Here is a 27,421-nt window from a genome sequence, read left to right on the forward strand (position 1 = left end):
GAAACATCTGCAAGAAAATAACCAAGCTCAGAAAGCACTGAGGACCCCTCAGTCCTCCTCCTCCTCCTCTCCATAAACCCTCCTCCCTTTGAGCACTGATGTTCCCTAGTTGGGTCATGAAACATCTGCCAAAAAACAAGTCAGCTCAGAGAGCACCAAGCATCCATCCTTTCAACCCTGAGCTATAAATATTCTTTTATTGATCTCTGCTGTCTTATTTTTGGACTTCAAGCAGTTTTATTCCCTGAAGTTTGGGAAGGTGGCATCTTGAGAAGGACTAAACTGTGCACCCACAGATGAGAGAAGCATCCTTTGCGCAGTGACCGATAAAGGAGAATATTTATAGCTCAGCTATAAATATTGGCCCTTGGTGCTCTCTGAGCTTCATTGTTTTCTTGCAGGCGTTTCGTTGCTCAACTAGGCAATATCCTCCGTCTTAGAAGGGAGTGGGGTTTGCGAAGGAGAAGTGGGAAAGATGAGGATAAAGTGGAGGAGGAAGAGGAGGAAGTGGCTCTTCCTCCTTCTCATCCATTGTGGCTTCCTTTTGTGCTCTCTGAGTTTGATTGTTTTCTTGTAGGCATTTCATGACCCAACTAGGTCATAGGGAGTGGGATTTACAGAGAGGAGGAGGAGGAGGAGGACTGTTGGGCCCTTGGTGTTCACTGTAGCACTGATGATGTTATGGAGTTTAGTAGTGAAATGTCCGCAAGAAAATAATAAAGCTCAGAGAACATCTCCTCTCCCTCCTCTTCTCTGCAAGCCTCACTCTCTTTTAATACTGATGGTGTTACCTAGTTGGGTCATGAAACATCTCAAGGAAAAAAAAAAACAAGCTCAGAGAGCACTAAGGACCTCACTATCGTCCTCCTCCTTCTCTTCCTCCTCCTCAAACCATACTCTCTTTTACCACTAATGATGTTACCTAGTTGGGTCACTAAACGCCTGCAAGAAAACAATCAAACTCAGAGAACACAAAGGACTCCACAGGCCTCCCCTCCCTTTTCTCCCCATTCTCTTCCACTCTGCACACCCCACTCCCTTCTAGCACAGATGATGTTCCCTAGTCAGGTCACAAAACGTCTGAAAAGAAAGCCGCCAAGCTCAGAGAGCCCACCAAGCTCAGAGAGCCCACCAAGGACCCCAAAGTCCTTCTCCCTCTCCTCCTCCTCCCCTTTTTCTTCTCATCCATTCCACTCCACTACCTTCAAGCACTGATGGTGTTACCTAGTTGGGTCATGAAACGTCTGAAAGAAAACCACCAAGCTCAGAGAGCAGCAAGGAGCCCACAGTCCTCCTCCCCCTCCTCTCCCCATCCCCCTTCTCTCTGCACAACCCAATCACATCTGGCACTGATAATGTTACCTAGTTGGGTCATGAAACGCCTGCAAGAACCTCCCCGCCAACTCACAGAGCACCCGGGACCCCTCAGATAGCAGAGATTAAGGCGGTCAATCTAACTGTACCGTCACATCTACCTCTCCCATCCCACAACCCCCTCCCCCCTCCCCCCATCTCAAACCCCAGGCCGGAACCTCCACGCGCGGCTTTTAGGTTTCCATTCGGAGGGGCCCGAGCGCGACCCCTGTGGAAGGGCGCGAGGGCCGGAAGTGGCCTTCGAAGACGGGCGGAAGCGGCGTGAGGCGTTTTAGCGGCCAGTTGCGGCGCGGCCGGAGCGCTTTGACGGTTGCACCGGGCAAGATGGCGGATCGCGAAGAAGCGTTGAGGGAGTTCGTGGCCGTGACCGGGGCCGAGGAGGAGCGGGCGCGCTTTTTCCTGGAGTCGGCGGGCGGGGATCTGCAGGTAGGCCCGGCGGGAGGGGGAAAAAGTCCCCGGAGTCTCCGTGGCTTCCTGGGGAGACGGGGGAGGCCGGGATCTCTCCCCTCCCGGGGCTCGGAAAGGAGTGGGGGAACCCTTCCCTGGGGGGGCTTTTCTACCCAGCTGCCCCCCCTTCTCCACCTCCATCACCTCTCATTGTCAAGGGGGCCCTGGAAGGGGGTCTTCCTCGGGCCAATTCCTCACCCCTCCCCTGTTGGACAAAGCCCCCCCCCATTCTGCATTGAAATGGGTGGGGGGCTTCCTGGAAGCCGCCCTTCTCCACCCCCATCACCCCTGCCTGTGAAGGGGGACTAGAAGGGGTCTTCCCCGCGTCTCTTTGCCCCCTCCCTCCCTCTTGGATCAAGCCCCCCCATTCTGCATTGAAATGGGGTGGGGGGGCTTCCCTCCTTTCTCCACCCTATCACCCCTGCCTGTCAAGGGGGACTGAAAGGGGCTCTTCCCTGAGCGTCTCCCCTCCCCTCTTGGACAAGCCCCCCTCCCCCATTCTGCATTGAAATGGGGTGGGGGGGGGGCTTCACTGGAAGCCCTCCCTTCTCCACCCCATCACCCCTGCCTGCGAAGGGAGGCCTGGAAGGGGGTCTTCCCTGGGCCAGTCTCCTCCCCTCTAGGACGAAGCCCCTCCCCTTATGGTCCATTGAAATTGTGGGGAGGGAGACTTCACAGGGAAGGGGCCCTCCCCTCTCTTCTGGCAGTGGGGGGAGAGGGGATGGGCAAGATTATTGCAAAAGGGAGTGGGGGAAGAAGTGGGAGAGTTTCCTTTCCTGCCCTGTCTGTGCACAACCCAGCCTGTGGATGATGGGGTATGTAGTACAAATTAAATGGCTGGGAGGGGGCTTTCTTCCCCCTCCCTACTTCCTTCCCTCCCTCCCTGCAAAGTCAGCCTCCTTTGGGGAACTTCATTTGCTAAGGAGCTGCCCATGGACTCCCCAAGACGGGTGGTGCAGGCAGTCCTCGTGTTACGGCCTACAGTTCATCCCAAAATGCCTGTTGCTCAGCGAGACAGCAGTGTGCTTTTCCCCCATTCCACGAACTTTCTTGCCACAGTTATTAAGCGAATCCCCGCGGCTGTTAAACTGGTGACACCGGTTGTTAAATGAATCTACTTTCCCCATTGACTTGGCTGGTCAGACGGTCACAAAAAGAGGGTGGCGTACGCCCCCCAGGATACTGCGCCTGTCATAAGTATGAGTCAGTTGCCAGGCATCCAAATTATAATCGGGGGACCACAAGGATGCTGCAACGGTCGTAAGGGTGAAAAATGGTCATAAGTAATTTTTTTCCAGTGCAGTTGTAACTTTGAACGCTCCCTAAACAAATGTTTGTGAGGCGAGGACGCTATATAAATTGAACAATAAACAAATTTAATAATAAATAAATGGTTCAGGGAGGTGAGGAAAAACCATACATGCCCATGTTCAACTGTTTTGTTTCAGTGTGGGTTGCCTTGATTTTATATATTTTTATATTGACTGTTTCCTAGTATGATTTGATGGCTTATTGTACCATATTGCTATCATTAAGTGTGGTATCCGGTGATTCTTGACTCTTGACAAATGTATCTTTTCTTTCATATATACTAAGAGTATTTGCACCAAGACAAATTCCTTCTGTGTCTGATCATACTTGGCCAGTAAAGAATTCTATTCTGCTCTGCTCTGCTCTGCTCTGCTCTGCTCTGCTCTGCTCTGCTCTGCTCTATTCTATTCTATTCTATTCTATTCTATTCTATTCTATTCTATTCCATTCCATTCCATTCCATTCCATTCCATTCCATTCCATTCCATTCCATTCCATTCCATTCCATTCCATTCCATTCCATTCCATTCCATTCCACTCTCCACTCACTCCTCCCTCTCCACTCCCCCACTCCACTCCTCCACTCCCTCCTCCCTCCCACTCCCCCCCTCCTCCACTCCACTCCCTCCACTCACTCCACTCCACTCCACTCCTATTCTATTCTATTCTATTCTATTCTATTCTATTCTATTCTATTCTTCATTCCAATATTCTATTCTATTTTCTATTCTGTTTTCTATTCTATTCTTATTCTATTCTCTATTCTATTTCTATTATAATTCTAATTCTATTCTAATCCAGGTTGCCTTGATTTTAATACTACAGGTAGTCCTTGTTTTATGACCACAAATAAGCCCAAAATTTCCAATGCTAAGTGAGACGGTTTAGTTGACTTTTACGTTGCTTGCCACGGTTGTTAAGTGAATCACTGCAGTTGTTAAATTAGTACCACAGTTCTTAAGCGAATCTGGCTTTTCCCCCATTGACTTTGCATGTCAGAAAGTCACAAAAGGGGCATCACATGACCCCAGGACACTGCATCCTGTCCTAAGTACGGGTCAGTTGTCATAAGTCTGAATTGTGACCACGTGACCATGGGCCCGCTGCAATAGTCACGCAAAAAATGGCCAGTCCCTTTTTTCAGTGCCGTCGTGACTTTGTACGGTCACTAAACGAACGATTGTAAGTCGAGGACTTACATATAGGTTCGGTTCCACCAAATATTTCCATTTTCTCCCCCCAAAAAGAGCAGATAGCAACCTCATTAGACGGGATGGCAAGTGGCACGTCCCTGAGAAACAAGCAAGTCATCGTGGCAGGTTTGGCATTGAAGGGAGCTCGAGGGGGAAGGAATCCCAGACATTGGCGGGCACCAGATGCCACCCTTTGGATCCTCACGGCATCATTTGCAAGGGGTTGTAATTTGGCAACAGGCCTTTCACGAAGAACTGGTTTGGTTTCTCTTTGCAATGGTTCTGCTTAGGGAGGTGGAAATTGTTCCGATTATGTTACTGCCCACAATTGAGGGAGTCTTCCAGGCTAGCCAGTGATATGCCAGAAAAACCGCCTGAAAAAAATGCTACAATTGGTTGTGAATTTCCAATACAGGCGGTCCTCGACTCACGACAGCACTGCAAAAAGTGACTTGTGACCAGTTTTCACGGTGACGACCTTTGCAGCATTCCCATAGTCGGGATCAAAATTCAGATGATGGGCAATGCCTTCGTATTTATGAATTGTTAACTGCGTCCCAAGGTCATTTGATCAACTTTTGTGACCTTTTTATGACAAGCAAAGCCAAGGGGGGGTGGGGAGAGCCAGATTCACTTAACAACCAGGTTCCTAACATATCAGTTGCAGTGATTCACTTAGCAACTGGGGCAAGGAAGGTCGTAAAATGGGGCAGAACTCACTGCACAGTTGTCTCGCTTAGGAAAAGAAATTTTGGGCTCAGTTGTAGGCGTAAATCAAAGACTGCCTGTGTTTGGCATAAAAAAATTTGATAACATCAAGTGCCTCTAAGTGCCTCTTATGATCTATGTCAGGGGTCCCCAAACTTGGCAACTTGAAGACTTAAGGCTGTGCTGGCTGGAGAATCCTGGGAGTTGAAGTCCACAAGTCTTCAAGTTGCCAAGTTTGGGGACCCCTGATCTATGGGTACTTAGTTGACCCAGTTTTCTGATTTCACCTCAGATGTGGGGGCTGGTTTATAGTTTAGTTTAGTTTAATTTATTGTCCTTGCACCATCTTCAGTGCACATCATGACCATGAAAATAAACACAAACACACATCCTTCACCCTTCACACATTGAACCGGAAACCCACGACACCGCACCAATACTGCACTATACAGCAGAATTCAACAGAGCTAGTGCCCTGGGATAGAAGCTGTTTTTCAGTCTATTTGCCCTTTTTTTATTATCCTGCACTGTCTGCCAGATGATAATAGTTCAAAAAAAAAAAGATACCCAGGATGAGATGGATCTTTGAGAATGTTTTGAACTTTCTTAAGGCAGCGGGAGCTATGAAGCTCTTCCAAAGAGGGGAGAGGGCAACCAATTGATCCTCTGGGCAATGATGTTGACCCTCTAAAGTGCTGTCCTATCTGCCCCTGTGCAATTGGCAAACCCTACACAGGTGTGCAGTAAGTTAAGATACTCTCTCTGGTGCAGCGGTAGAAGGTCACCAGCAGTTTTCCATCCAGTTGTTATTTCCTGAGAAGTCTCAGTTAGTATAATCTCTGCTGGGCCCTTTTGACCAGGGCTGCAATGTGAGCATCTCCAGGTCAGGTCCTCTTTTATGGCAACACCCAGAAACTTAAAACTGGCCACTTGCTCCACTCAGTCTCCCTTGATAAGCCAGGGCTGGAGGTCTGATCTGTTCCTTCTATAGTCCATTAGAAGCTCTTTGGTCTTATTGGTGTTGAGGACCAAGTTATTGTCTCCACACCACGAAAGCAACCGATCCACCTCATCTTGGTAGGCAGACTCATTTCCTCTCCCCCCCCCCCGAGATGAGTCCCACCACTAGTTATACAACATGGCTAAAGTCTACTTTGCTAAACTATGCCTCGGTGTATTATGAAAAGGGTAACATTGATAGCATTGTTCTAGTATCTGAGGGCATGCCCCAAAGAAGTGGGGGTTCCCTCATTTTCCAAAGCACTAGAAGGCAAGACAAGAAACAATGGGTGGAAAACTAATCAAGGAGAGAAGCAACCCAGAAATAAGGAGGATTTTTCTGACGGTGAGAACAATTAGCCAGTGGAACAACTTGCCACTAGAGGTTATGCATGTTCCAACAGTGGAAGCTTTTACGACGAGATTGGACAGCCATTTGTCTGAGATGGGATAGGGTTTCCTGCCTGAGCAGGGGGGTGGACTAGAAGACCTCCAAAATCTCTTCTTAATCTGTTATTCTGTTCTATATTCTATTCTATATTCTATTTCTATTTCTATTTCTATTCTATTCTATTCTATTCTATTCTATTCTATTCTTCATTCCATCCAATATTCTACTCTATTCTAATTCTATTCTAATTCTAATTCTGTTCTATTCCATTCCATTCCAATTTTCTATTCCATCCCATCGCCATCACTGCTTCAAAATATGTCACATTCAGCCATCAACCTTGTAAGGGCGAAAAGAGTGACTCACCCAAAACAGAATCCTGATAACCTTTGAAAGCGACTCGCTTTGTGTCTTTCCAAAGTGAACGATTCAATACCCCTTTGGAGCTTGTGACTTTTTCGTTTCACAATAGACCTTTTATTTTTGTTTTGTTTTTAAGTACTCTATTGGGGCGACCTCTTTCCAAGTGAAAAACAGCTTTTGTGCAAATGACAACAGTCCCACGCACACAGCCAGGACTGCAGGAAAAGAGCAAAACCTGTGGTCTTTCTGGAGAAACCCTTGCGATAAATGACTGCTACTCCTCAAGAGTTTGAAGCCACAGCGAAAACTTTCTGGGAAAACTTTTCAGAGAGACACAAATCATTGAGGGACAGCAAGAATGACAACAGCATTTAGAACACTCTCTCCCATGTTTTTAAGTGTTCATTTTTTCTTTCTTTTTCTTTCTTTCTCCTTTCTTTTTGCTTTTCTTTCTTTTTTCTTTGCTCTTTTCTCGTTTTTCTATTCGTGTATGTGTCGTTGATTTGTTTTTCATTGTAAAATTAATAAAATTTGTTAAAAAAAAAAAAAAGAACACTCTCTCCCAACAGTTTGATTCCCACAATGGAGGAATGGCTGCAAAAATGGACGGAGTTAGCAGAGATGGCTAAATTGACTGCTTTGGTTAAAGAAAGAAAAAAAAAACACACAATTACTTTGGTTTCTACTTGGAAACCACTTCTGGACTTTGTGCTTGAGGTGGAAAAAAATATGAAGCTTTGGTTTAGTCTTCAACTTACAGCTGTTCGTTTAGTGACTGTTCAAAATCACTACGGCATCCCTCCCTCCCTCCCTCCCTCCCTCCCTCCCTTTTCTTTCTTCCTTTCTTCCTTTCTTCCTTTCTTCCTTTCTTCCTTTCTTTTTCCTTTCTTCTTTCCTTTCTTCCTTTCTTCTTTCTTTCTTTCTTTCTTTCCTTCCTTCCTTCCTTCCTTCCTTCCTTCCTTCTTTCCTTCCTTCCTTCCTTCCTTCCTTCCTTCCTTCCTTCCTTCCTTCCTTCCTTCCTTCCCTCCCTCCCTCCCTCCCTCCTCCCTCCCTTTCCTTCCTTCTCTCCTTTTTTTCTTCCTTCCTTCCTTCCTTCCTTCCTTCCTTCCTTCCTTCCTTCCTTCCTTCCTTCCTTTCTTCTTTCCTTCTTTCTTTCTTTCTTTCTTTCTTTCTTTCTTTCTTTCTTCCTTCCTTCCTTCCTTCCTTCTTCCTTCCTTCCTTCCTTCCCTCCCTCCCTCCCTCCCTCCTTCTCTACTTTTTTCCTTCTTTTTTCTTTCTTTCTTTCTTTCTTTCTTTCTTTCTTTCTTTCTTTCTTTCTTTCTTTCTTTCTTTCTTTCTTTCTTTCCTTCCTTCCTCCCCTCCCTCCTCCCTCCCTTCCTTCTCTCCTCTCTCTCTCTCTCCTCCTTCCTTCCTTCCTCTCCCTTCCTTCCTTCCTTCCTTCCTTCCTTTCCTTCCTTCCCGTCCTTCCTTCCTTCTCTCCTTTTTTCTTCCTTCCTTCCTTCCTTCCTTCCTTCCTTCCTTCCTTCCTTCTTTCTTTGTTTCTTTCTTTCTTTCTTTCTTTCTTTCTTTCTTTCTTTCTTTCTTTCTTTCTTTCTTTCTTTCTTTCTTTCTTTCTTTCTTTCTTTCTTTCTTTCTTTCTTGATTTACATTGCTGCTCTCAGGATTCCAGTAGTTACCATCGATTCCAAGCAGCCACATTGCTCTTACAAACCCCTTTTGCCCCCCCCTCCCTTTCTGTTGGCAACTATAAAACAGCCATAGAAATGTTTTATGAGTTGACAGCCACCTATTCCCACATCCGACTCAAGGCAGCTTACAAAAAATATAAAAACATCATATAAAAAACAAAAGTAATAAAAAGAATCATATATAATAAAATAAAATAATAAAATAAAATAACCCCTCACCCACCCACCCTGGTGACAGCAGATCACACGAGCCATTTAATGGGCTCCATCCCTCTCTAGGTTCCCCAGGCCCGCTGCCAGAACTAGGTCCGCCTTCCAGAAGACTGCTAGAGTGGGGGCCAGTTACGCCCCAAAACAGTGAGGACCATTAACCAGTGGAACAGCTTGCCACCAGAAGTTGTGGGTGCTCCATCACGGGATGTTTTTAAGAAGAGTCTAGACACTTATCTGAAATGGTCTAGGACCGTGATAGCGAACCTATGGCACGCGAGCCCCAGGCAAACTTACCTCGCTGCGCATGCGGGCGCCTCCCAGCTGATTTTCAGGCCTTTTTCAACCTGCCAGAGGCTCGAGGGAAGCCTTTGCAGGCCGAAAAACAGGCCTGTTTCGTCACTTCCTGTATTTCCGGAAATACTGGAAGTGATGAAACGGGCCTATTTTTTGGCCTGCAAATCCTGCAGAGGCTTCCCTCAAGCCTCTGGCAGGCCGGAAAAGGCCCGAAAATCAGGTGGGAGGCACAGTGCAGGTAAGGGCTGCGGGGGGAAGGGGAGGAAGCGCGTGCACACGCAGGGCCACACAGGAACCCAAAAAGATTAGCCACCACTGGTCTAGGAGGTTCTCCTGCTTGAGTAGGGGGGCTGTGTTAGGGATATACACCCTAGCAGAACGTGCACGGTAGTCAGTCAGGCAGGCAGATATGTGAGATAAACGTTGTTGTAGCTTACACTCAGTAAATCAGATACACTGTGCCAGTTAAATAGTTTTTATTCCAGTCAGAGTTATAGCATAGTCAAACAGTCCATATATCATACACTAGTTCAGTCCGTCCGGGGATTATTCATTAGCAAAGTCCAGTGTCGAAAAAGAGGTCAGTAAACTTACAAATAATCAGTCCAGTAATATATCTCTTTTTGCAGTAGAGATATGAAGAAAATCAAACCTCTTTTCTTCGTTCAGCAATAGCAGGGGAAAAACACGCAGTTATCACCATCAATCCATCATTGTCAGCAATCCAGTAAAAGCCAGCAAACAGTGAGCTAGCAAGGTTCTCTTGCTCCCTCTGATGGTGCTTTACAGCCGCACCCAAAATTACATGCTCTGCATTTAAAGTGACACACACAATCATAGTCTATATATATTATTTTACCCAAACTAAGTTAGGTAACCATGTTATTCCTAACAGGCTGGACTAGAAGACCCCCCCAATGCCCCTTCCAACCCTCTTATTCCGTTAACGTGCTGCTGGATGGTATCATTTCTTAACGTGGGATGCTGTTCCTTTTTCTTTTTTCTTTTCCCAGATTGCCCTGGCTAGTTTCTACGAAGATGGTGGTGACGAAGACATCATGACCCTCCCACAACCAACCTCCAGCTCGGTTACCAGAGGCACTGCAGCCAGGTGACGTAACCTTACCTGTCTTTGCGGGAGTCAACGTGAGATCATAACTTTGGATTCTTCTCTGGTGGAAAAAAAACCATTGGGTTCAGGTCTTGGAGAGCCGAGCAGGGTCTGCCAGGGAGGTGTATGATTCGTAGCAACGGCATTTCCTAAACAAGGAGCTTCTGTGAAAATGGCTCTCAGTGAGGATGTGTGTCATGTCCCTGTCGGAATCTGATTCAGAGGGGGAGGCCGAGCAGCTGACGGAGTGGGAGTGTGGCTCCGTTGGCTGTGGAAGAAACTGGGGAAGGGCAAAGTCTGGCTGGGCAGAGCAGGGGAGAGGTGGAACAAGGGAGAGTGAGATCAGAGGAAGACCCAGGCCCACCCTCTCTTCATGCTAGGGTACGCAGGGAGGAATGGAGAAGGGAGCAGAAGAATGAGAAGAATGGCTTACGGGGAGGAAAGGGCCCTGATTCCCTTCATTAGCTGCAGCTGGAACACAGTGTTTAAAAGGGAGATTGCACACAGCAACTTGTTGAAATTGTGAGTTATCGGTTATTGTCAAGGCTTATCTGGGTTCCTGGCGTCTTCCCAACTGTGTGAGTTTTGTTGGCCTTTCAAGTCTTGCAATTCCTTCTCCTGCCCAGTCAAGTTAATTACTGTAGCGTGGTTTGTTTGGATTTTTAGTTACAGTTTGTATGTACTTTCAGTTTGTATGTACTTTGTTTTCGGACTGAATTTCCTCCACTTAAAGGCTGTTCCTGGGAGAGTTTTTCTCCAGCCAAAGGTAACCTGTACATCGGGAGCAAAATTGGAGGTTCTTAAGTTATGTGACTGTATTGCCTTTGTGCCACGCTCTGGGGTCATCACAGTGTGATTTTATGGGTAGTCCTTGACTTACGACTGCAACCGAACCCAACATTGGCGTTGTTGAGCAAGATAGTGGTTAAATGAACTTTTCCCCATGTTGCAACCACTCTTGCCTCAGTTGTTAAGCGAATCAGAGCGGTTAAGTGAGTCACACTGTCATTAAGTGAATCTGGCTCCCCCATTGGTTTTGCTTGGCAGATCACCACAAAAAGGGATTATATTTTCCCGAGACACTGCAACCGTCGTAAATATGAGCCGGTTGCCAAGCTCTGAATCATGATCACATGACCATTGGGATGCGGCAACTGTCGTAAGTGTGAAAAAGTGGTTGTAATTCACTTTTTTCAGTGCCATTGTAACTGAACGGTCACTAAATGAACTGTTGTAAGTTGAGAGACTGGATTTAAAACTATTCACCAGAGTGATTTTTGTGTCAAGACCACCAGAATCGGTAGCGTATTGTAGAGTTTAATACTTCTTGCATGATAATTTTTGTGCATCATATTAGATGAGGTACTATATTTAATTATTACATTTATTTTCTGTAGGTTGTAATGTAGCCCAGCACCACATTATTTGCATGTGGTTGGTCGTCTTCTGAAGACACTAATGTTCCGTTGCAGGGATATCACATTTGCAATCTCTGTAAACTCATGCTCAGCCACATCAGGGTCATGAGGAAGAATAGCCAAGCCAGCATCCTGGCTGGGGAATTCTGGGAGTTGAAGTCCACCCATCTTAAAAGCCTGCTGGCTGGGGAATTCTGGGAGTGGAACTGCACCTGTGTTAAATCCTGCTGGCTGGGGAATTCTGTGAATTGAACTTGACCCATCGTAAGGCACGCTGGCTGGGGAATTCTGGGAGTTGAAGTCCACTCATGTTAAATCCTGCTGGCTGGGGAATTCTGGGAGCTGAACTCCAATCTTAAAGCCTGCTGGCTGGGGAATTCTGGTAATTGAACTCCAATATTAAAGCATGCTGACTGGAGAATTCTGGGAGTGGAAGTCCACCCATCTTAAATCCTGCTGGCTGGGGAATTCTGGGAGTTGAACTCCATAATCTTAAACCTTGCTAGATGGGGAATTCTGGGAGTTGAAGTCCACCCATCTTAAATCCTGCTAGCTGGGGAATTCTGGGAGTTGAAGTCCACCCATCTTAAATCCTGCTAGCTGGGGAATTCTGGGGGTTGAAGTCCATAATCTTAAACCTTGCTAGCTGGGGAATTCTGGGACTTGAAGTCCACCCATCTTAAATCCTGCCGGCTGGGGAATTCTGGGAGTTGAAGTCCACCCATCTTAAATCCTGCCGGCTGGGGAATTCTGGGAGTTGAACTCCATAATCTTAAACCTTTGTTAGGGATATACACCCTAGCAGAACGTGCAACGGCAGTCTAGCAGACAGGCAGATATGTGTGAGATAAAAACGTTGTTGTAGCTTACACTCAGTAAGACAGATACACTGTGCAAGTTAAATAGTTTTTATTCCAGCAAGAGTTATAGCATAGTCAAAACAGTCCATATATCATACACTAAGTTCAGTCCATCCGGGGGTTATTCAGTTTGCAAAGTCCAGTGTCGAAAAAGAGGTCAGTAAACTTACAATCAATCAGTCCAGTGATATATCTCTTTTGCAGTCAGAGATATGAAGAAAAATCAAACCCCTTTTCTTCTTTCAGCAAACACGCAGTTTATCACCATCAATCCTTCATTGTCAGCAATCCAGTATAAGCCAGGGAAAACAGTGAGCTCTCTTGCTCCCTCTTATGGTGATTTTACAACCGCACCCAAAAACTTGGTTTACAGTTTAAAGTGATACATACACTTAAACTCACTAACATAGTTTATATATTATTCTACTCAAACTAAGTTAGGTAACTAATGTTATCCCTAACAACCTTGCTAGCTGGGGAATTCTGGGAGTTGAAGTCCACCCATCTTAAAGCCTGCTGGTTGGGGAGTTTTGGGAATTGAAGCCAACATTCTTAAAGTTTGAAAAACCTTAAATCTAGCAGACTGGGCCAAAACCCTGAATGCAGAAGGTGCCATCAGTGGATTTAGAGATGAAAATAATAAATCTTTGAATGGACCTGGAATGCAATTGGCAGCTCATTTTCCCTGTGACCCTGTGTAACCCTTTTGGTGGCTGTTGCAAGTCCACTTCCTGGTTTACAACTGCGTCTTAAGTATTTTCACCCTGGTCAGAGCCTGAAAGATTCCGAGGAGAGAAACCACATCGGAGGAAGTGGCAGCAGCAAACTCATTTCATGCTTGCTTTTCCTTTCTCCAGCGACCACAGGGTGACGTCGTTCCGTGACCTCGTTCACGCTCAGGAGGAAGAGGAGGAGGAAGAGGAAGGACAAAGGTAGGTCACTGGTCAGATGGAAGGAGGAACTGGGAAAGCCTGTGTGGGTTGTAAGTCGAGGACTATACATAAAAGCAATCCAGGGACAGACAAAGGGACAGATGTGGCTCCGGCCTCTAAAATACCCAGTTCGGCCATAACTGGAAATTCTCCAAAAAGTCCCTGGGTCATATCAGATAAAAATCATCTTCCTTATTCCCCTTATCCATACTTGCATTTAAATATTGACAAAAATTATATTATGTATGTGTATACTCTGTGTGTGTGTGTGTGTCATACACACACACACACAATATTTGCCAATATTTAAATGCGAGTATTCCTTTGATAAATAGTCCCATGGAAGTCTGCCAAAGTCCTTCAGGTTAAGTCTGATAAGCACACACCTTTATCTTCCTTGAAATGCAGCCTAAGACTAAATTGCCAATTAGCTGTACAAGACTAAATCAACATGGAGCTTCAAAGTTTAAACCGACCAGAACGAACAAAGTTGCTTCCTGCAAAGGCTCCTCTCCCTTTGCTCCTCCTTTATGTCTTATGGGAGGGGCCAATCATCTCCCAGCCTTACTCCCGAGTCGCCCCTTTTGTCTTAACTGCTCTTGCCTTCTGGCAGCTCTGCGCAAGCGCACACTGGGAACAGGCTCCCGCTGTTCCTCTGCCTCACTGATGTGAGATTCTGGAGGCTCCGGAGTCAGCACATAACGCCCAGGTGGCCCTGGCCCCATCTCTGTGTCAGACGAGTCCTCCCCAGACTCCAGGACTGGCCCATGTTCCTCCCCAGTGTCCGACTCTGCTGCCGTCTCCGCAGGCTGCCAGCCGGTTATATCAGCTGTTGGGTTTGCTGGCAAAACACTATGCTGTGCTTCTGAAGTCAGCGTTCCATCAAACCTCCACTCCAACCAATAACTCCAAGACAGACATCTTCTCAAAAATTTATTTGGATATTAACTGGAACATCTGTGGAATCCCGAATCTGAAAGTTCTGGGCTTCCTTGCAATAAGTAAAAACTACAAATCCATCCCCTGCGCCCATCATCACATCACATGGCCCAATCACCATCCATCCCAACTTAAGACTTCCTCTCACTTATGTGCAGAAATAACATGACCTTGAATTAGGAAAAGAACATTAGTATCTCTAACTATATGCACTCCCAACAAATTCCCCCTCAAAAATGTGGCAGCGTGGGAGCATCTGGTCTCAAGATGACTTCCAAAGCTGACCGTTGCCCTCGGACAAGGACTTCCTTTCAAATCTTCTCTTTCATTCAGGTTTTATGCCGGTGGGTCAGAACGAAGCGGGCAGCAGATTGTTGGCCCCCCGAGGAAGAAGAGTTCGAACGAGCTGGTGGAAGATCTGTTCCGGGGGGCCAAAGAACACGGGGCCGTGGCCGTCGACAGGACAGCTAAGAGCCCCGGGGAAGGCAGCAGGCCAAAGGTGAGATGGAGCGCTTCGATAGGGCTCTAATCCATACTTTTGAGGGGTCTTGGGTGGGTGGGCCGATTTGCTTTCAAGTGGCTTAAGGATTCCCTCAAACAGAACCACGCTTGGCACAGAGGGAGGGGATGTTTGGGGTCCTTGGTGCTCTCTGAGTTTGGTTGTTTTCTTGCAGACGTTTCGTAGCCCAACTAGGTAACATCATCAGTGCTAGGAGGAAGTAGGGTTTGCTGAGTGGAGGAGGAGGAATAGGGGGAGGAGGAGGAGGAGGACAGTGGGGTCCTTGGTGCTCTCTGAGCTTGGTTGTTTTCTTGCACACGTTTTATAGCCCAACTAGGCAACATCATCATTGCTAGAAGGAAGTGGGTTTTTTCCTCTGTCTATATAAAGTGGTAGGGCTGTAGTTTCCCCCCCTGGTAATTCCTCGATTGAGGTATTGTTTTCTGCTTGATTATTTGTCTGGTGTTATCTGGGTTTTCTCTTTCGGTGGAATCCTTGATGTTCTCTGAATTTGGTTTTTTTCCTTGTAGACATTTTGTGACCTAATTAGGTAACTTCATCCATGCTAGAAGGGAGTGGGTTTTGCAAAGAGGAAGAGGGGGAGCAGGAGGGAGGAAGAAGAGGACTGTAGTTTTATTGGTGATCCCTGAGTGTGGTTGTTTTCTTGCAAACATTTTTACCCAACTGGGTAATTATCAGTGCTAGAAGGGGGTGGATTTGTGGAGGAGGAGGGGGGGGGAGGAGGAGGGGAGGAGGAAGAGGAGGGGGACTGTTGGGTCCTTAGGGCTCTCTAAGCTTGACTGTTTTCTTGCAGAAGTTTCATGACCCAACTAAGGAACATCATCAGTGCTAGGAGGAAGTGGGGTTTGCAGAGTGGAGGAGGAGGAGGTGGAGGAGGAGGAGGAAGAGGAGGTGGAGGGGAAGAGGAGGAGGAGGAGGAAGAGGAGGTGGAGGAGGAGGAGGAGGAGGAGGAAGAGGGGGGGAGGGGAAGAGGAGGAGGAGGAGGAAGAGGAGGTGGAGGAGGAGGAGGAAGAGGAGGTGGAGGGGAAGAGGAGGAGGAAGAGGAGGAGGAGGAGGAGGAGGAGGAGGAGGAGGAGGAGGAGGAAGAGGAGGGGAGGGGAAGAGGAGGAGGAGGAGGAAGAGGAGGTGGAGGAGGAGGAGGAGGAGGAAGAGGAGGGGAGGGGGAAGAGGGAGGAGGAGGAGGAAGAGGAGGTGGAGGGGAAGAGGAGGAGGAGGTGGAGGGGAAGAGGAGGAGGAAGAGGAGGAGGAGGAGGGAGGAGGAGGAGGAGGAGGAGGAAGAGGAGGGGGAGGAGGAGGAGGAGGAGGAGGAGGAGGAGGAGGAGGAGGAGGAGGAGGAAAGACTGTGGGGTCCTCTCTTTCTCTGAGCTTGGTGGTTTTCTGGCAGAAGTTTCATGACCCAACTAAGGAACATCATCAGTGCTAGGAGGAAGTGGGGTTTGCAGAGTGGAGGAAGAGGAGGGAGAGGAGGAGGAGGAGGAGGACAGTGGGGTCCTTGGTGCTCTCTGAGCTTGGTTGTTTTCTTGCACACGTTTTATGACCCAACTAGGTAACATCAGTGCTAGAGGGGAGTGGGATACTGGAGAGGGAGGGAAGAGGAGGAGGAGGAGGACTGTGTGGTTCTTGGTGTTCTGAGCTTGGCTGTTTTCTTGCACATGTTTCATGACCCAACTAGTGGACTTAGCATGGCTATCTGAGGAATTCTGGGAGCTGAAGTCCAGAAATCTTAAAGCTGCCGCATTGGGAGACCCTTGAGTTAGAGGAATAGGAAGCATTGATCACTAGAGTGCAAGGGGTCTCCAAACGTGGCAAGTTTAAGACTTGTGGACTTCAACTCCCAGATTTCCTGAGCTAACATGGGCTGGAGGAGGAATTCTGGGAGTTGAAGTCCACAAGACTTAAAGCTGTCCAGTTTGGAGACTCTCCTGCCATAGCGTATTTAATCTATATTCTACCTCCTAACGGATGTTGTTAGGCTGTCAGAAACACAACCACCCAAATCCAGGTACTTCTAAGAAAGGTTTACAAAAATCCCTGGTATTTTGGAAGTCGTGTTAGTCGGCGCTTAATTTGGAGAGCAGAAAGAACATTGCTTTGTCCTATATAATAAAAAATAATCATCATCTTTTGGATAGGATGGAGGAACTTGAAGGCTGATAATAGCTTTAAACAGCCACCGAGCTTCATGGAGAAGAACTGGGCAAGACTCCTTGCCTTCTTCTGCCCTCCCCCTCCCAAAATCTGGCCGGCGGACTTCTTGTTCATTCCTCTCTCTTTTTTTCTTTTTCCTTTCCCTCCTCCCTGGCAGCCCTTTGCCGGAGGCGGGTATCGCTTGGGAGCGGCCCCCGAGGAAGAGTCCGCTTACGTCGCGGGAGAACTGAAGCAGAACGCCGCCCAAGATGTGAGTTGTTTCAGGACTCGATCTGAAATCGGAGCTCTGAGGGTCCCAAACTTTATCGTAGGGAATCCCGGGCCAAGAACAGCAGAGTTCCCAAACTTAGAAGCTGCTGGCAGGCTGTGGAATTTTTGAATTCTCCAAGGTAAAGCAGGTTTAGGAAGTGGGTCAGTCGCTGTTCAGGCCTGGGGAAAGTTTTTTGGATTTTGGAAAATTAGGAAGGTCTGGATGGGTACAAGAAAGCTGTAGATATTCCTTCCTTCCTTCCTTCCTTCCCTTCCTTCCTTCCTTCCTTCCTTCCTTCCTTCCTTCCTTCCTTCCTTCCTTCCTTCCCCCCCCTCCTCCCCCTCCTTCCCCCCCCCCCTCCTCCCTCCTTCCTTCCTTTCCCCTTCCTTTTCTCCTTTTCTTCTTCTTTCTTTCTTTCTTTCTTTCTTTCTTTCTTTCTTCTTTTTTCTTTCTTTCTTCTTTCTTTCTTCTTCTTTCTTCTTTCTTTCTTTCTTTCTTTCTTTCTTTCTTCTTTCTTTCCTTTCAAGGTCAGTAAAAATAGACAGTGAGGGCCGAGATCATTGGGGTTGAAATGGACAAGAGGCTGACTCTAAACCGCTTAAGAGACGGCTGTGAAGCACTGTGAAGCGGTATATAAGTCCAAGTGCTATTGCCCTCTCTTCCTTTTCCCTCCTTTCCTTCCTTCCTCCCTCCCTCTTTCCTTCCCTCCTCCCTCCCTCCTTTCCTTCCTCCTCCCTCCCTCCCTCCTCCTCCCTCCTTCTCCCTTCCTTCCCTCCTTCCTTCCTTCCTCTGACTCAGCCATCATTTCAAGGTCAGTAAAATGAGGGCCCAGATCATTGGGGGCAAGAGGCTGACTCTAAACTGCTTAGAGATGGCTGTGAAGTGCTGTAAAGCAGTATATAAGTCTTAAGTGCTTTTTCCCTCCCTCCCTCCCTCCCTCCCTTCCTTGCCATGGTGGCACAGTGTCTAAAATGCAGTATTGTAGGCTAATTCTGCCAACTATCAGGAATTTGATTCTCACCTCAAGGCTGACTCCAGGTTCTTTCCTTCTGAGGTCGGTAAAATGTGGACCTAGATGGTTAGGGACAATGTGCTGACTCTGTAAACCACTCAGAGAGAGCCGTAAAAACACTGTGAGGTGGCATATAAGTCTTAAGCGCTGTTGCTAATCCGTCTGTCTCTCTTTCCTAGGTCCACGTAGTCCTGAAGCTGTGGAAAAGCGGATTTAGCTTAGACAGTGGCGAGCTGAGGAGCTACCAAGATCCCTCCAACTCTCAGTTCCTGGAGTCCATCCGTCGGGGGTAATACTTTCTGTCCTGGGGAAGTTTCAGCCCCACAGCTGGCACTCACCAGCTGCTCAGATCTGACCTTCTGGAATGACCTGGGGCGTGGCACAAAGGCAACACAGTCAGATAATCAATAAGAGTCCCTTTATTCGCTCCCAGCAGCCTGCCGCAGTCAGCATGCATCTCTTTTAAACTCTCTTCCCAGCTGTGGCTAAAGAAGGGAATCAGGGCCCTTTCCTCCTCCGTAAGCCACGCAACCCATGTTGCTCCCTTCTCCATTCCTTCTTGCTTGCCCTAGGTTGAAGCGGTGGTGGGCCTGGTTCTTCCTCCGAACTCCCTCTCCTTTGCTCTTACCTCTCCCCTGCTCTGCCCAGCTGGACTTTGCCCTTCCCCAGTTTCCTCCACAGCCACCGGAGCCACACTCCCGCTCCCTGTCAGCTGTCCGTCTTCCTCCTCGGATTCAGACTCCGACAGGGACATGACACCTTCTTGGGACTCCGTTTGTCCTGAAAATAGAAACGGGGAGAGTCCCAGGTTGCGTCTTCCTTTGTTTGGGAAAGGGCAGTAAGTGGACGTCTCCTGAGAGCAGCCTTCCTTTTTTTTCCTTCCTTCTAGAGAAGTCCCCGCCGAGCTCCGTCGGTTGGCGCGTGGCGGGCATGTCAACCTGGATCTAGAGGACCACCGCGATGAGGATTTCATGAAGTCCAGGGGTACCTTCAAGGCATTCACCGGAGAAGGCCAGAAGCTAGGCAGGTAAGTAAGCAAGTGGGGTATTTAGGAACAGTCCTCGACGTACAACCACAATCGAGCCCAAAGTTTCTGTCGTCAAGCGAAGCATCCATTACTTGAGTTTTTGCCCCCATTTTACGACCTCCCTTGCCACAGTCATTAAGTGAATCACTGCCGTTGATAAGTTAGTAAGTTAAGTGAATTTAGCCTGACAGTGAGAACAATCCACCCATGGGACAGAAATTGCTCTCAGAAGTTGTGGGAGCGCCATCCCTTGAGGCTTTCAAGAAGAGATTGGACTCCCATCTGTCAGAAATGGTGTAGGGTCTCCTGCTTGGGCAGGGGGTTGGACTAGATGGCCTTTAAGGTCCCTTCCAACTCTGATTATCTGTTATCTGTTATATTGACTGTGCTTGTCAGAAGGCCGCATGGCACAGAGGTAACACAAGCAGCTGGCAGCTCAAACCGTCCCTTTATTGCTCTAAATTTCTCCAAAACGCTCCCACATTTCTGGCAAGTCCCAGAGCAAAGTGATATCACACACACACACACACACACACACACACACACACACTCCAGCCAGCAGGGCAATTCGAGGAGCCCAGGAAGCCAAGGAGCAAGGCAAGTCATCCAGGAATCCAGAACTAATGCAAGTGTTCTGTCCTAGGCCTCCCCAAAAAGCACTTAAGTCAATTCTTGAGTCCCGGCAAAAAAATCTCTTCTATTACATTAATGTGAATTTATTTCATTCACAGTCGGTCAGCGGCTTGGCCAAACAGCCTTGCGAAGGTAGACTAATGAGCTCAGACCTTTATCAATCCTGGAACGCTGCCCGGTAAATAGTTCCACGCTCAGTGCTGGCAGGGAAGGGCTGGGTATACAGACAAATTTCCACGAGGCTGGAACAGATAAAACTACCGAACGAACAAGCGAGTTGTTTCCTGCAAAAGCCCCCTCCCCTTTTGCTTGTCTTTTAATCCTGACGGGAGGGGCCATTCATCATCCACCTGTGGCCTTACTCCCACGTCGACCCTGAGTTCTTAATTGTGCCTTCCTTTTGGCAGCTCTGCACATGCGCAGGCTGGGAACCGATTCCAGAAGCTGAAGGTAGCTGATGACTGCCAGCCTGCCCTCGCCCCATCTCTGCCTCTGATGCAGAGCCCTCGTCCCGAGCCTTCCTCGGCCTCCAAAACTGGCCCAGGTTCCTCCCCAACCTCCTCACTACTGTCCGACTCTACTGCCAGCTCCGCCAGCCGCCGGTGGGCCACAACACTAACCCAGGAAACTTCAAACATCGGCACTTAACACTCTATGAATTCTGCGTTTGTTCCTGACAAATGCTCCTCCCCACAGCGTCTCCTTAAGTCTCCTCTGTCCCCTGGTGTGCCTTGTGAAGAGGGGCGGGACGCTCTCCTCCCAAGTAGTTGGGTCAGCCTGTGCTGTTCTCACCTTCTCTCCACTCTCCATGCTCTTGGATCAGGAGGGGACGGTCGTTGCTCATTGCCTGAGCTCTCATATTCACTGCTTTGCCTCTCTTGGTCATCCTGCCCTCTTTCCTCCGAATCCTGACCTCACTCAGCCTGCTCCTCCCCATTTTCCTCCCAAGCCAATGGAGTCGCCCCGCTCGATCTCCCTCTGCAGATTCAGGCTCCGACGAGGGCGTGACTGCTGCAAAAAACGATCACATGACCCTTGGACACTGCAACCGTTGTAAATATGAGCCAGCCACCAAGCATTTGAATTTTGATCCCACGACCAGGGGGACGCTGCAACAGTCATAACTGTAAGAAGCGGTCATGTCACATTTGTTTGTGCCGTTGTAACTTTGGGTCACTAAACAAAATGTGGTAAGTCAAGGACTAGCTGTATTTTAGTTATTAAATTTATACGCTGCCCATTTTTTTCCCCAAAGAACATGTTTATTGGATACATCGTATTGGCACAGCTAGTGAAAACCAACTCTGAAGTTTCCCACAGTTTTAGCCTACTTAAAAGAGCAAAAATTTCCCTCCCCAAATGTCACAGATCACATTGTCCAATAAAGTGGTTTGGTGATTCCTTGGGTCACTCCTTCCTCCCAACTGCTACCAGTGGGGTGCCAGGATTCCAGCAATCGCTCTAATTCAATCATGATTCTCGAGCCAAACTTCAAAAAACTTCGAAGGATTCATTAGAGGCGACATACTGGCCCTGCCCTGCATGAAGCCAACTCCGGCCTACGTCATTTAGGGGGGGGGGAACTCCCTGGGACCCACTTTCCCCCCTCCCCCCTGGGTGTCTCATTTACCAGATTCTCCAGTTGAGCACCTTAAGGAGCTGGGTGTCATCAATCACGTTCTCCAATTGAATATATTCCTGGGCAAAAGCTCTGGTAGGTTAGCTACAATCTTTTAAAGATAAGAGTTGGAATGTACTTTTGTTTCCAAACTGCTGCACTGCTCTTCCAGATTTCCTTCCTCCCAACCCCCTCCTTTTTTTAATGGCAACTACTAAAACAGGCATAGGAACATTTTATGAGTTGACACTGGGTAGCTGACAGTATCCTAAATCAGCGGTCACCAACCGGTGGGCCGCGAGAAAATGTTGGTGGGCCGCAGAGAAATCTCACCCCCAGAGCACACACCCCCCAAAGCAATTAATCCAGGCTGCACAGAAACGCAAGGCTGCGCCGCCCACATGGCCCGCGGGAACCCTCCCCGCCCACTCACTCCTTACCCGGCAAACTTGCCCGCTAAATTGCTATTTTTCCAACCATCAGCTGTGAGATTTAGATTAGCTGGGAAGCAGGAAGTGGTTGGATTTCTTGCTTTCTAGTACAGCCAAAGCTCCCTTAGGACTGAAGTTTCTATTATTCAGTGCAGACTTACGGCAACCAAATATTATGTGACAGACTGAGCTAGCCGATGGCAGATAGATAGATCTCTGAATGAATCTGTGATTCTGTGAGCAACTCAATCTGCCTGCCTGCTTTGCCTGATTTTGGGTAAAAGTTGCTCTTTTTTTAAAAATAAAAAAATTCAATATTTATATAAATATTTATAATATTTACATACAAGCCATGCCCAGCCAGTCACATGACCACCAAGCCACACCCACAAATTAGGCCACACCCAACAGAACCAGTTAGTGGTTCCCTGGGATTTAAAAATATGAGTTTGGTGGTCCCTGAGGTCCAAAAGGTTGGCGACCCCTGTCCTAAATAACAATACAGGTAGTCCTTGATTTACAGCCATTTCTTTAGTGGCCATTCATAGTTACAAGGGCACGGAAAGAAGTGACTTAGGACCTTTTTTTCACAATTACGAGTGTTGCAGCTGGACGCAAAAAGGGTATTACGTGACTTTGTAACTTTGAACAGACACTAAACTGTTGTAAGCGGAGGACTGCCTTTCCTTCCTTCACAGGAAAAAATTGTATTTATTCAGAGGTGTCTCTGCCTTGAATATAACCTACGTTGAACTGCGCAGCTCAGTCGCACATCAGCAAAGGAAAAGTTTAATGGCATTTTTTTGGTTATGTCGTAAACTGCTTTATGATAACGTTTATCTCATAAAACTGTTTTTATGACCTTGGCTAGATTTCAATTCCACGGGATTTTACTTATGCTTTCTGTAAGTTAGTCCATTTGAGGTACATCGGTTTAAAAGGTTTTTTTTCCCCCCTAGGAAGCTTTGCTCCATTAAAAGCTGCAGGGATCAAAGTCTCCGTAGTACACAGGTAGTCCTTGACTTACAACCATTGGCTTAGTGACGGTACAACAGATCAAAGTTACAATGGCACTGAAAAAAAGTGATGTTTTTCACACAACCGTTGCAGGGTTGTGTGATCAAAATTCAGGCACTTGGCAATTGGGTCATATTTACAACACATACACACACACACACACACACTTCATGTGATCACTTCTTGCATGTTTGGTGTAGTGGTTAAGGTAGCCAGGAGACAGTGAGTTTTAGTCAGTCCCACCTTAGGTGTGAAAGCCAGCTGGGTGACTTTGGGCCAATCACCAGGGGAAGGTGAGTTCTAGTCCCGCCTTAGGCATGAAAGCCGTCTGGGTGACTTTGGACCAATCACCAGGAGACAGTGAGTTCTAGTCCTGCCTTAGGCATGAAAGCCGGCTGGGTGACTTTGGGCCAATCACCAGGGGAAGGTGAGTTCTAGTTATCAGCTTTGGAAGCCATATGAGCACCAGTCATTTCCACATTGCCACATTCTTGAGCCTGGGAAAATAATGGGAGGGGGGAATTTCTTGGAGCGTATGTGGTTAGACACAATAGCATTTTTCTTCTAAGTCAAGGTCATGTTATTTCTGCACCTGGGTGAGAGGACGTCTCAAGTCAGGACGGAGGGTGATTGGGGCATGTGATGCCATGATGGGCACAGCGGGTGGGTTTGTAGTTTTTACTTATTGCAAGGAAACCCGGAACTTTCTGGATTTTCCAGATATGCCAGTCTACTGCTCTAATAAAAAGAACCTTGGAGAGGGTGGCTGTCTTGGAGTTTTTTGTTGGAATAGAGGTTTTCTGGAATGCTGACACTAGTCCCGCCTTAGGCATGAAAGCCGGCTGGGTGACTTTGGGCCAATCGCCAGGAGACTGGGAGTTCTAGTCCTGCCTTAGACATGTAAGCCAGCTGACTGACTCTGGGCCAATCATTGGGAGACAGTGAGTTCTAGTCCTATCACAACCATGAAAACCATCTGAGTGACTTTGGGCCAATCGCCAGGAGACGGTGAGTTCTAGTCCTGCCTTAGGCATGAAAACCATCTGAGTGACTTTGGGCCAATCGCCAGGAGACTGGGAGTTGTAGTTCTGCCTTAGGCATGACAGCCAGCTGGGTGTCTTTGGGCCAGTCGCCAGGAGATGGTGAGTTCTAGTCCTGCCTTAGGCATGAAAGCTGGCTGGGTGACTTTGGGCCAACCACCAGGAGACGGTGAGTTCTAGTCCTGCCTTAGACATGAAAGCCAGTTGACTGACCCTGGCCCAATCACTAGGAGACAGTGAGTTCTAGTCCTACCACAACCATGAAAACCATCTGGGTGACTTTGGGCCAACCACCAGGAGACGGTGAGTTCTAGTCCTGCCTTAGACATGAAAGCCAGTTGACTGACCCTGGCCCAATCACTAGGAGACAGTGAGTTCTAGTCCTACCACAACCATGAAAACCATCTGGGTGACTTTGGGCCAATTGCCAGGAGACTGGGAGTTCTAGTCCCGCCTTAGACATGTAAGCCAGCTGGGAGACTTTGGATACCCTCTCAGCCCAACCTACCTCACAGGGTTATTGTAGTGGGGAAAATAGGAGGAGGAAGCTCTGTTGAACACGGTCGCCCCCTCGAGCTGTTTGTAAAAATAATAAAAGGCAGGATACAAAGAAATAAAGTAGTAAAAATAGTTCTTTTTTTCCTCGCAACCCATCAAAGAAGCTTTAATTCATCAGTGGCCGTTAGGGGATATCCTAGCTCAGCCAGAGAGGTTGGAAGTTTCCAGTTGACCTTTTCTGCAAAGGACTCAAAAGTTTTTTTTTTTTTTTTTTTTGCAAAGCCGACTTACCTCCTGTTTTCTCTGCTTTGCCCCCAGCACTTCCCCCCAAGTGATGGGCTCCAGCTCGCCTTCCCAGCAGGCGGAAAATGAAGCCAAAGCCCGTTCCCTGATCACCATCGACGAGACGGAGCCCACCACCAACATCCAGATCCGGCTTGCAGACGGTGGGCGTCTCGTACAGAAATTCAACCACAGTCACAGGTAAGGGTGGGGGGGGGGGAAGGAAGGAGGTGGGAAGGGTGGGGGCAAAGGAGGAATAGTTGGACCAGCCAAAAACGCCAGTTGATGCTGGATATGAACTTCCAGCAGTTTTAACGATTCATTTAGACATGAAAGCCAACTGGGTGACTTTGGGCCCCCAGGAGATGGTGAGGTACTAGTCCTGCCTTAGGCATGAAGGACAGCTGGGTGACTTTGGCCCAATCGCCATGAGACAGTTGTCAGGGTTCCGACGATTGCCCTAATTAAATCATGAGCCTTGAGCCAAGCTTCAAAAGAATCCCAAAAGATTTATTAGCAGCAACATGTCCGGCATTAACCTGTAAGAAGCCAACTCTGAGACATGTAATTAACTATCACCTATGACCCTGTTTCTCCCCCACTCCCTCTGGGTGTGTCATAAATCAGATTCTCCAATCATGGGCTAGGTGTCATCAATCACACTCTCCAATGAAAGATTTTCAGGGGCGGGCAGAAGATCCAGTAGCCTAGGCTACAATCACCACAAGATAAGAGTGGAATGTGCTTCTGGTCTTCATTTGGCCTTTTCCTTCCCCCCTTCTTATGGCAACTCGGAATCAGGCATAGGAATGCTTTATGAGTTGACAGCGGTGAGTTCTAGTCCAGCCTTAGGCGTGAAAGCCAACTGGGTGACTTTGGGCCAATCACCAGGAGACAGTGAGTTCTAGTCCCGCCTTAGGCATGAAAGATGGCTGGGTGACTTTGGGCCAATCACCAGGAGACAGTGAGTTCTAGTCCCGCCTTAGGCATGAAAGCTGACTGGGTGACTTTGGGCCAACCCCCAGGAGACAGTGAGTTCTAGTCCCGCCTTAGGCATGAAAGCCAGCTGGGTGACTTTGGGCCAACCACCAGGAGACAGTGAGTTCTAGTCCCGTCGTAGGCATGAAAGCTGGCTGGGTGACTTTGGGCCAATCACCAGGAGACGGTGAGTTCTAGTCCCGCCTTAGGCATGAAAGCTGGCTGGGTGACTTTGGGCCAATCACCAGGAGACGGTGAGTTCTAGTCCCGTCAGTAGGCATGAAAGCCGGCTGGGTGACTTTGGGCCAATCACCAGGAGACGGTGAGTTCTAGTCCCGCCGTAGGCATGAAAGCCGGCTGGGTGACTTTGGGCCAATCACCAGGAGACGGTGAGTTCTAGTCCCACCTTAGGCATAAAAGATGGCTGGGTGACTTTGGGCCAATCACCAGGAGACAGTGAGTTCTAGTCCCGCCTTAGGCATGAAAGCTGGCTGGGTGACTTTGGGCCAATCACCAGGAGACGGTGAGTTCTAGTCCAGTCGTAGGCATGAAAGCTGGCTGGGTGACTTTGGGCCAATCACCAGGAGACGGTGAGTTCTAGTCCCGTCGTAGGCATGAAAGCTGGCTGGGTGACTTTGGGCCAACCACCAGGAGACGGTGAGTTCTAGTCCCGTCGTAGGCATGAAAGCCGGCTGGATGACTTTGGGCCAATCACCAGGAGACGGTGAGTTCTAGTCCCACCTTAGGCATAAAGATGGCTGGGTGACTTTGGGCCAATCACCAGGAGACAGTGAGTTCTAGTCCCGCCTTAGGCATGAAAGCTGGCTGGGTGACTTTGGGCCAATCACCAGGAGACAGTGAGTTCTAGTCCCGCCTCAGACACAAAGTTCAGCTGGGTGACTTTGAACCAGCTGCATTCTCTCACCCAACCTTCCTCACAGGGTTGTTGTTGTGAGGGGTGTGTGTGGAAATAAGAGGAAGGCCTATTAGCCACGTTCGCCGTCTTATTTGGAAACAGAATAAAAGTGGAGGAGTAATAAAACATTTTGAAAAGAAACCAACCCAAGGTTTTTCCCCCGGACAGGATCCGTGACATTCGGCTGTTCATTGTGGACGCCCGGCCGGCTATGGCCGCCACGGGCTTCGTCCTCATGACCACTTTCCCCAACAAGGAGCTCTCGGATGAGGACCAGACTCTGAAGGACGCCAACCTCCTGAACGCCGTCATCGTCCAGCGGTTCGTATAATGGATCCATCCTCCCGCCCGCCGGTCCACATCGCCTCTCTCTCTCTCGCTCTCTCTTTGCGGCATTCACCGTGAAAGGTGGCCACCAGGCAATCACGCTGGCTTTCCCCGGCACTCCGGATTGGCCTGTTGGGGTTGCGTTGCCCGTATATTCGGGTTTTTTTTTTTCCTTTTCTTTTTAATTTCTTTTCTTTTTCCCCCACACCCCCCTGTGCTGATCCATGGACTTTTACGGAAGGAACGAAGTACCAAACCGAGACTGGGTGTTTTGTTTTGATTTTTTTTTTTCTGTTTCCCGGTGTGCCTGCCGGAATCTTGTTGGAGAACGGATGCTGACAGCTTTTTTGGAAGCGGGAGCGTGAAAGGGAGGGAGGCTGTGGGTCCCACAGTGTCTCCTAGGTCCCGTTTGGGAACGGGTGGCCCTCTCATATCTTCCTTCTCTTTCGGTGTATGAAATAAAGTGAACCCCTCAAAAAGGGA

At 48.1% G+C, this 27,421-nt stretch overlaps 1 protein-coding gene across 1 annotated transcript; it reads left to right on the forward strand.

The window, feature by feature from the left end:
* Nucleotides 1-1,621: 1,621 nt before the first annotated feature.
* Nucleotides 1,622-27,421, forward strand: NSFL1C (NSFL1 cofactor). The gene is made up of 9 exons (XM_087962372.1): nucleotides 1,622-1,800; nucleotides 9,995-10,092; nucleotides 13,228-13,302; nucleotides 14,575-14,740; nucleotides 17,067-17,159; nucleotides 18,351-18,460; nucleotides 19,061-19,198; nucleotides 24,754-24,918; nucleotides 26,780-27,421. Exons 1-9 carry the CDS (start codon nucleotides 1,699-1,701, stop codon nucleotides 26,940-26,942), a joined length of 1,110 nt encoding a protein of 369 aa, XP_087818498.1. The 5' UTR covers nucleotides 1,622-1,698; the 3' UTR covers nucleotides 26,943-27,421.

The sequence above is a fragment of the Notechis scutatus genome, chromosome 3, assembly GCF_049901735.1.
Source record: "Notechis scutatus isolate UNSWTSFEM ecotype Mainland chromosome 3, rNotScu1.2, whole genome shotgun sequence".
Classification (NCBI taxonomy): domain Eukaryota; kingdom Metazoa; phylum Chordata; class Lepidosauria; order Squamata; family Elapidae; genus Notechis; species Notechis scutatus.